General features: G+C 38.3%; 1 protein-coding gene across 2 annotated transcripts in view; it reads right to left on the bottom strand.

Annotated features, from left to right (window-relative positions):
- Positions 1–887: 887 nt before the first annotated feature.
- The window catches only part of pomgnt2 (protein O-linked mannose N-acetylglucosaminyltransferase 2 (beta 1,4-)), an 81,512-nt gene continuing 72,075 nt past the window's right edge, over positions 888–10,324 (bottom strand). For both annotated transcript variants that reach the window (XM_077527403.1, XM_077527404.1), the window contains exon 3: positions 888–5,233. In XM_077527403.1, the coding sequence (XP_077383529.1) occupies positions 3,392–5,194 (1,803 nt within the window). In that variant the 5' untranslated portion in view covers positions 5,195–5,233 and the 3' untranslated portion in view covers positions 888–3,391. The remainder of the gene's footprint in view (positions 5,234–10,324) is intronic.

The raw sequence follows: 10,324 nt of genomic DNA, 5'->3' as shown, positions 1-10,324 counted from the left end.
ACTTAATAATTACTACTACTTTTTCTACTACTACTACTACTACTAGTAATTAATAGTTAATTACTTTTTCAGAGTTTATCTTTCTATTTCCTTCATTAGCATTCAGCTATTAGCATTCATCTTAGCATTCAGCTTTCAGCATTCCGCTTTCAGCATTCCCAAGCAATTTCTCCGGAAATTGCACTTAGTCTAGTTGCAATATGTAAGTGATAACAACAATACAAACACCCATGGCTCTGGAAACGCCAATTGCACCAGCACCATGGTAACGACAAGGTGTTGTCATATGACCTGCAGTTGGCCAATCACAGCGTAGTACTTCTTCAACGAGTTGGCCAAACTCTCTCTCAATACGACGCTGATTCAACAGTGCCCCCTGCTGTAAAGTTTACTGGCTTTGCGCGTGTGGATCATGGGTTCTCGGCACGTAAAACTGCTCGACAGAATATCACTGCCAAAAGTCACATGACTTGTATCCGTAATTGTAGAATTGCTTTTGAAGTACGCAAAACATTTTTTTTTGTACTTGAAAGATTTTTTTTTTTTTTGTTTGCAATTGAAGATATGCTTTTTTGTGTAGGTAGAGCACACGTTTTGTGTACGTAGATCAGGTTTTCTGTACGTAGAACAGGTTTTGTGCACGTACATCAGGTTTTGTGCACATAGATCAGGTTTTGTATACGTAGAACACACATTTTGTGTACGTAGATCAGGTTTTGTGTACGTAGAACAGGTTTTGTGCACGTACATCAGGTTTTGTGTATGTAGATCAGGTTTTGTGCAATAGATCACGTTTTTTTTTTTTTCTGGATGGATGACATTATCTGTGTACAACATAGTAAATGGTTAGGGTACATGAAAGAAAAAAAAACGATCACCAAACAATGGCCAATTTGCCAATGATTTTTACTGATGTCAGAATGGCTGTCATTGGACAATTTAAACGGCACAACAATTAATCAGTCATTCAAAAACTGTTCCAAATTGAACTATACCCCATAATCACAACTCCATTTTGCTTCACAGGACAATCAGTCATTAAAACATAATGTCAAAAACCACAAAACCAGAAATTAATACAATAATAATAATGATGACAACAATAATAATACTACTACTACTAATAATAATAATATTCTCATCATCATCATTAGGGCTGAACGATTATGGGAAATCATCTAACTGCAATTTTTTTCCCCCAAAAAATTTTTTAATTGCGATATATGCGGTTATTTTTTCAAGGTCCTTTTCAATTAATTTTTTACCAATTAAAACAAAACGTTAATTAGAACAATATCAGCTCTATTACCGATTACAGAATCTTAAGACAATGGCAAATGAAGCCTTAATATCAGTTTTTGTTTTTTTCGACTACAATTAGAGGTTTAAACTTACTACAGTTTAACTAACTTACTAGTCTTGTTCGCCATGACAACATACTTCTGTCACACGTATGGCTTAAACTGTGAATCAGTAAGAAATGAAATGCAGATTCTAACAATAATACAAATTTCCAGAGGTGGGCATCGTCACTGACTGGATTACTGTAGATGATTGATGGAAGTGCGCAACTTTTGCTGTGTACTTCAGCACTTTCAGCGAAAGCTCGATAATGTGAAGCCTTGAAAAAAATGCACAGACTGAGCACCGAGTCAAACAGGATTACTTCTATCGATCGTGGTGAGTACACATGGTCCTTCTCAATCAGTGTATTTTTGTGAGGCTTCTCATTACCAAGCATTCGCTGTAAGTGCTGATACGCCATAAGGTGGGCACTTCCATCTATCATCAATTCCAGTCAACGACGATGCCCACCTCTGGAAATTAGTGGCTTTACCACTTCAACATATCCTTATAACTTTTCATGTTGCATGCAAGATGACATGTAAACACTGCACTTTTTCGGTGGGCCGTGGGTTTAGTTTCCCATGGTCAGGATGGGCCATGAAGGCAACACAAACTTTTGTTTTAGTAAGCTAAGTCCGTTACGAGCTGCTGTGTTCTCGCATGGTTACGGCCAATAGTTACTTGCAAATTGTCATTAAAGCGTTGTTAGTTCTCGGCTTGGCCTGATTAGTTCACCAATGCTACAATACATGTACGTTAAAAGAGGTTGTGGTGGTGGCACTGCCCCTTGTTAATTAAATGACGGTGAGTGATTTTTAGGGATGCATGATAATGCTATTTTTAACCGATACTGATAAAACAATAAATTAGAAAGTGCCGATATCGACAACCAGTAAATAAGCCGATAATTGTTTGTAAAATTAACTTGAATACAAATATACTTTCGAGTTCAAAGACAACTAGTCTAAGGCTGTCTTTGAAGTGGCTCATTTTGAATTAGCCCAAAACATATTTTAAAAATGCAACAAAAAACTGCACAAGGGTAACATTTTGCGAGGACACAGTAAAGTCCACACTGGCGACATGATGCATCTGAACACGAGGTTGTGCGCATTATGACGTCACAAATGTGCGACACTACAATAGGAGAGGGGAGGGGTTGAGGGAATGGGCACAACTTGAGCCATAACCACAACAAATGGACCAACATGGTATGTTGATTATTATCAGGGGATTTCTTTATGACCGGTATCTGGTTTATCTGTATGACGTCAAATTTGTTGATAATTGCCGGTAATTAATCAGTGGATTTCTTTATTATCTGGTTTATCTTATACGTCCAATTGGTTGATAATTGAAGATAATTATCAGCCACCGATATCGTGCATCCCTAGAAATGTTCATTCATGAAATTGGATGACAACATATGGCCACATACATACCTACCGGTATTCAACCTCAAAACATAGGACAACTCAGCAGGATGCTTCCGTTTGTAAATGAACATGAACACTTTAAATGTACATGTACAGCCCACATCAGAGTGCGTTTTTGGTTCACACGACAGGTTGTCGAGCAGACAGATTTATCAGCCACACTCGTGTGCACACTCAGTTTACAAAACGCTCGACACTACGGCAGCTGAAAGGTCATAACACACAACGGTGAAGTTTTGTTTTAAAAACCAAGATCAAATAGAGTAAACATGTTAGACACTTCAAGGTCTCTTAAGAAAAAAAAAAAAAAAAACCTCATCACGCTTATGGCGCCAGGCTTTAGTTTTACAGCAGTGATGTTCCTGTTCACCTCACTCTTTCCCTCCTTACGCTTCGTTTCACAATGAGCATATAAATTGCAGCTTTCACAATTAATAATAGCGTTTTGTCAAATTGCGACTTAATTGAAAATGCAATGAATCGTTCAGCCCGAATCATAATAATAATAATAATAATAATAATACCAATAATAGTAATAAAAAATATTATTATTATTATTATTATTATTATTATTATCATCATCATCATCATCGCAACTGTATGGCAGCTTAAGTTCTACACAAAAGAACGTCTGCAAAGGGACCCAGAAGGTTGTTGTTGAATATACACCTGACCCATACCAGGTAGGTGATAAAAGGCTTAATATTTTCTGAAAACGTGTAGTTTTGCTGTTGAATGATATGAGGCATGTAAGTATTTTCTCCTTCTTCTTGAATCCACACCTCATACGTTACCTCCTTCACCTTCAAGTATTTCAGATTCCATGGAATCTGCCAAGAGATGATAAGTTGTGCCTTGTCAGTAGCCTGCACCGAGGTTTGACACTGGGTTTCCCTAACCTTGCCTGGATGAATAATACTGGCGGGTTTGGACTTTTTAAAGCTTTGCCTAGTTTTCATCCCCTCTCTGACAACATCAAGAAGTGAAGGGATATCTACCAGAGTATCTTGGTAGATTCGAAAGAGCCACTCTGGGTTGCGACAACACTTGTGCCTTGAGACTTGTTTGCTTGCCAATATTCGCTCTTGCTCTTCCTTCTCTAAGTGTGCTATACCTCCTTGTTCCCAGGGTCTGTCTGGATGGGTAACAGTGTTCTCCTTCTTGGTATTTCTCCATGAAAAATAATATAGATCCATGCCTGGAAGTGTAGCAAGGGTTTTGTATGGAGCATACTGCTCTGGGTTTATAGCAAAGGGGAAAAGTTCAACCACAACAGCTCCTCGGGGGAGAAAAAGTGAGGTGATGAGCTGGGCTCCATGAATGCTCACTAGAATGGAAGCACCACTGATAACCTGGACAATGCTGGGAAAAGACTGTTCCTCCAGAGAAACTTTAAAGACTTTCATCTTGAACTCCTGAGCTAGTGCGATGATTAACTCTGCTTCATTGACTATTAGCCTTGTTGTTAAGCGACTGAAAACGACTATGTATCCATCCTTCTCACTCTCATCTCTCACATTACCAACATCCTTTTCCACCTCTTCCTTTCTTGTGATGTTCATTTTAACCATAAAAGCTTCAGAAAACTGTCGAATCTCATTTCCTGAGACCAAAATGTTAGCCTTGGGTCCTTGTGGCTGAACAAAGCCATACTGATACCAAGTTGTCATCTTGGACACACCAACATAAGATTTAGTAAAACAAATGAGCTTCCCGAAGTCTTTTAGCTGATCTTTGAGAAGTGGCTGCTTACTGCTCAAAAGTCTGTAGAGGTCAAAGTATTGCCCTTTACCCCAACCCTCCATGAACATCAAACGTGCTCTCTCATCCAGGTCTGAATACAGTTTCATAGTATAGAAAGCTGGCAGCAGATCATCATGAAAAACATGCATTATGTTGTCAGGATTAAACCTGTTAAAAATCAGTGTCACATCTGGTACAAACACAGGCTTGGACAAGAACTTCAAAGCAGCAGTTGGAAGCTCTAAAAAGTTGAAATACTGGGTATTGTGATCTTCTACAGAGGACATGTCAAGCAAAGCAGGTTGGAATCGTCTAGAACCCAAGTTTGGCACCATAATGGAGGCATTGGAATGAAAGAATACAAATTCATCTCCCTCTGTACAGTAGCAGAGGTACTCAAAGCGGCAGATGCGATCAGTGTGCATTTTGCTGCTGCATACCATGCGGGTGCCATCTTCATGAAGAGCCTGCAGGGCTAGATGATAGTCTATATTAGTATGTGTAAATTCTTGGGACCGCTGTGCCATGTGCAACTCTTCCTCTATCATGGTAGCATGTTCTCTTAACTTGGAGTACTGCCAAAGTAAAGCTGCAATTACAGCAACAAGCAGTCCATTAAAAAGTACACCCAAATTCAGTCTGCAGCCGACCACTGAAGTGTGCATCATCGCTGTTGTTGAAGACCTTCAGGCTCATGAGACAAACATCTGCTGACAGAAAGAGAAGACAAATGGAAGATGAGAACAGAGAGAGGGTAGAAGGGTAAAGTAAGTTATTTTAACAAAAAATGAAAACCTTTTCATTAGAGGTAGGAATCTTTGTCACGATTCGATTCGATTCCAACTTTTGCGTCTGTGATTCGATTCAGAATGATTTTTTATTTAAAATGATTTGATTGATAATTTCAGCTTCAATTCTTAAATGTGCAAAGAATCGTCATGATCCACTCTAATCTGGTTTGCAAGACAGAATGACAAATCGACATTAAAATGTATTTTTTGTTGTTTTTTTTAAATTATTACGTTTTGAATTGTAAGGGCCGTGCCTTTTTCCACAACTGCTACTTCGTTAGCTATAAAATTTTAACGCTTTTACAGTATATTCTGCCCTCCCTTAGGAAATACACCTCAGTTTAGCAGACAGTCCCCAAAAAATAAAAAAATAAAAAAAAATAATTAATTTTTTATCCAACCACTGAAGCACTTTACATGATGTAAATAAAGTATTGTTGCCACCACTTCTGCTTCTTTATAGTTGCCGGATCGGTCCCCACTGTAGTGGGCTCAGTTACAATATACACAAATATATACACACATCATCGCTCATACGCATTGCACAATGTTGCTTTTATTGTCCATAGAGGCTATCAAAAATAAATAAAACAAAATAAAAAAGTACATATGTTTGGATCGGTCTAATGCCAGTGAACATTTTGAGTGATGGAAAGTAAAAGAGTATTCATAAATGACTTAGTTATCAAACGTACAATGAGTTTACAAATTTTGCACAAAATACCGTAAATTGGGATTTTTTTTTATTTTTTTTATGCCTCAAGGACTAGGTGGCGCTGTATTTATAACTGAATTTTGTCATAGAGATACCTTCAGGCCTTGACTATAAATACATGTCAAGTTTGGGATTTTTTGGAACATGTACCGGGGAGTTATTAAGCATATCCTTCATTCAAGATATTGCGTTCAATGTCCATAGATGCTATAAAAAATAAATAAAACTAGAGCTGCAAGCAGCTATAAAGGGCCCTCGCAGCCCGGGCCACGTTGGGGTACTCGCACATTGGGGTACTGGCATATTAGGAGCAAAATGTCTTTGAACATGCCATGATAAACCTTCACATGTGAATTTTTTTTCTGCCAGGTGTGATGTGTGTGTCAAGCTCAATGGGTTTTGGTTATTGTTAAGATCTGCAAAAAACAGCGTCCTTTTTTATTTTTAGGGACTGAGTTGACCTGACTGTTTTTTTTGTTTTTTTTTTGCAAAAGTATATATACCCATCATCGCTCGAACTCATTGCACAATCATTGCTTTTATTGTCCATAGAGAAGGATAAAAAAAAAATGAAACAAAATTTAAAAAACTACATATGTTTGGATCGGTCTGATACCAGTGAACATCTTGAGTAGTGGAAAGTAAAAGAATATTCATAAATGACTTAGTTATAGCACAAGTTCACAAATTTTGTTCAAAACACCGTAAGTGGGGTTGTTGTTTTTTTTTATGCCTCAAGGACTAGGTGGTGCAGTATTTATAACTGAATGTTGTCATAGAGATACCTTCAGGCCTTGACTATAAATATACATGTCAGGTTTGGGATTTTTTGTAGCATGTACCGGGGAGTTATTAAGCATATCCTTCATTCACGATACTGCTTTTAACGTCCATAAAGGCTATCAAAAATAAATAAAACTAAATAAAAAGTTTGTATGTTTGGATAGGTCTGATGCCAGTGAACATTTTGAGTGGTGGAAAGTAAAAGAATATTCATAAATGACTTAGTTATCACACTGAGAATGAGTTTACAATTTTTGTAAAAATACCGTAAGTGGGGTATTTTTTTTTCATGGCTCAAGAGCACGGTGGCGCTGCATATATAACTGAATGTTGTCATAGAGATAGCTTCAGGCCTTGACTATAAACATACATGTCAAGTTTGGGATTTTTTGGAGCATGGACCGGGGAGTTATCAAGCATATCCTTTTTCATTGCGAAACGTGTTTACAATTTTTGTAAAAATACCGTAAGTGGGTTATTTTTTTTTCATGGCTCAAGGGCGAGGTGGCGCTGCATATATAACTGAATGTTGTCATAGAGATAGCTTCAGGCCTTGACTATAAGCATACATGTCAAGTTTGGGATTTTTTGGAGCATGTACCGGGGAGTTATTAAGCATATCCTTTTTCAGTGCGAAACACAAATTTTGATGCCCCACCCTCATCATGTAGTATTTCGAAAAGTCAAGATTTTTCCCCCTGTCGTTGGCTCAGGTCTTGACATGGTCCAGGTCAAGTCTTAACTCAGTCGGATGAAACGTGTAGGAGAAGTGGGCAAAAGTATGCCCCCTGTAAATATGCAAAAATCGTCAAAAATGGGGCATTCAAAAATTCGTAGCTCACTTCCTGTTCATTGGTCCAAGAGACTTTTTTTGTAGGTCTTGGGCTCCCTCATACACCTAAAAACATTCGTCGTTCTTGCTTAATTAAACGTACAACCGGGGCTGCTTCGTTAAAAATTTCTAGGGGGCGCTATTGAGTAATTTCTGTAAAAATAGCACAATCAACAATAAAATATTGCTCATTTTACCAGGCCAGATGTGTGTGCCAAGTTTCATGAGTTTCTGTGCATGTTTAGACCCTCAAAACTGGCGTTGTTTTCTTGGCGAACAGCGCTTAGCCACGCCCACAGCGATTCGCGAAAACTCACAAACTTCGTGTTGTGACATCGTGAAGGCCGAAACCCTCATCTGAGCAAATATGACGTTGGGCCAATTAACGTGGTTGGAAAAAAACGAAGAAAAATCGTAAGAAAAAAAATTCACCAGTAGGTGGCGGTATCAGTAAGATGAAATATAAGTACGTAGATGTCTTTAGGGCTGGACTCTCATCAAATGTGTGAAATTTTGAGAAGATAGGATCATCTCGGTCAAGTTAATGCAGCTTTTATTGTCACAAAAAATCTTCAGACTTTGCGTCACCGTAGCGGCCACACCCTTTGGCGAAAAGTTACAATATTCGGTGTGGGGCATGATCAACATCTTAAGGCTTTTCTGAACAATTTTCAACTGGATCCCTTCAACGAGCTTAGCGCAGTAGCTAAAAACGTAAAGTATGACATTTATTGTTACCACTAGGTGGCGCTATATATATACATATATAACTGAATTTTATCGTATATATGTTTTCAGGCTGTGACTATTGAGTTGCCTGAGAAGTTTGAGATTTTTTGGAGCTTGAACATGGGAGTTATTAAGCATTTGCTCTTTCTGGACAAATGAAATTTTAAAGGCAATATTTGATGCCCCGCCCCCATCATATAGTATTTCGAAAAGGCAAGACTCTTTGCCCAGTTGTTCTCTCAGGTCTTGAGATGATAAATGCCAAGTTTGAAGTCAATCGGATGAAAACTGTTTGCAAAGGGGGGGAATGACCACAGTGAATGTGCAAAAATGGGCCAAAATTGGACATTCAAAAATTCATAACTCACTTCCTGTACATTTTAGCTACATGGTCCCAATTGACTTTTTGTGCGTCCCGGGGTGCTACCAGTGCCTGCCAATTTTCGTAGCTCTAGGTCAAACGTGCCGGGATTGGTTTATATTTTTTTATGCTAGGGGGCGCTATAGAGTGACATTGTTATGACAACATCAGAATATCAAATTTTTCGCCGGACCCGAAGAGTGTGCAAATTTCGGTGAGTTTTTGTAAATGTTTAGGTCCTCAAAAATGCGATCGTTTGCGGAGAATAAAGAATAATAATAATAACTAGAGCTGCGAGCAGCTATAAAGGGCCCTCGCAGCCCGGGCCACGTTGGAGTCCTTGCACGTTGGGGTACTTGCACGTTAGGGTACTGGCACGTTGGGGTACTGGCATATTGGAAGCAAAATTTCTTTGAAAATGGCATAATAAACATTTACATGTAGAATATTTTTTTTGCCAGTGTGTGTCAAGCTCAACGGGTTTTGGTGATTGTTAAGACCTGCAAAAATCAGCGTCCTTTTTTATTTTTAGGCAATGAGTTGCCCTGATTGGTATTTTTTGTAAAAGTGTATATATACATCATCGCTCGTTGTACTCATTGCACAATGTTACTTTTATTGTCCAAAGGGGCAATCAAAAATGAATAAAACAAAATGGAAACGTACATACGTTTGGATCGGTGTGAAGCCAGTGAACAATTTGAGTGGTGGAAACTAAAAGAATATTCAGAAATGACTTAGTCATCACACTTAGAATGAGTTTGCATTTTTTTGTACAAAATACCGTATGTGGGTTTTTTTTTTTATATAAGCCTCAAGGGCTAGGTGGCGCTGTATTTATAACTGAATGTTGTCATAGAGATACCTTCAGGCCTTGATTATAAGCATACATGTCAAGTGTGGGATTTTTTTTGGAGCATGTACCGTGGAGTTATTAAGCATATCCTTCATTCACGATATTGCTTTTAATGTCCATAGAGGCTATCAAAAATAAATAAAAAAATATATATGTTTGGATAAGTCTGATGCCAGTGAACATTTTGAGTGGTGGAAACTAAAAGAATATTCATAAATGACTTCGTTATCACACTTAGAATGAGTTTACATTTTTTGTACAAAATACCGTATGTGGGGTATTTTTTTTTCATGCCTCAAGGGCTAGGTGGCGCTGCATATATAACTGAATGTTGTCATAGAGATAACTTCAGGCCTTGACGATAAACATACATGTCAAGTTTGGGATTTTTTGGAGCATGTACCGGGGAGTTATCAAGCATATCCTTTTTCATTGCGAAACACAAATTTTGATGCCCCGCCCTCATCATATAGTATTTCGAAAAGTCAAAATTTTTCCCCCTGTCGTTGGCTCAGGTCTTGACATGGTCCAGGCCAAGTCTTAACTCAGTCGGATGAAACGTGTAGGAGAGGTGGGCAAAAGTCTGCCCCCTGTGAATGTGCAAAAATCGTCAAAAATGGGACATTCAAAAATTCGTAGCTCACTTCCTGTTCATTTTAGCATATGGGTACAAGAGACTTTTTTGTAGGTCTTGGGCTCCCTCATACACCTGAAAATATTCATCGTTCTTG

The sequence above is a fragment of the Festucalex cinctus genome, chromosome 7, assembly GCF_051991245.1.
Source record: "Festucalex cinctus isolate MCC-2025b chromosome 7, RoL_Fcin_1.0, whole genome shotgun sequence".
Classification (NCBI taxonomy): domain Eukaryota; kingdom Metazoa; phylum Chordata; class Actinopteri; order Syngnathiformes; family Syngnathidae; genus Festucalex; species Festucalex cinctus.
Note: the sequence above shows the minus strand (reverse complement) of the source record. Positions and strands in the feature narration are given on the sequence as shown.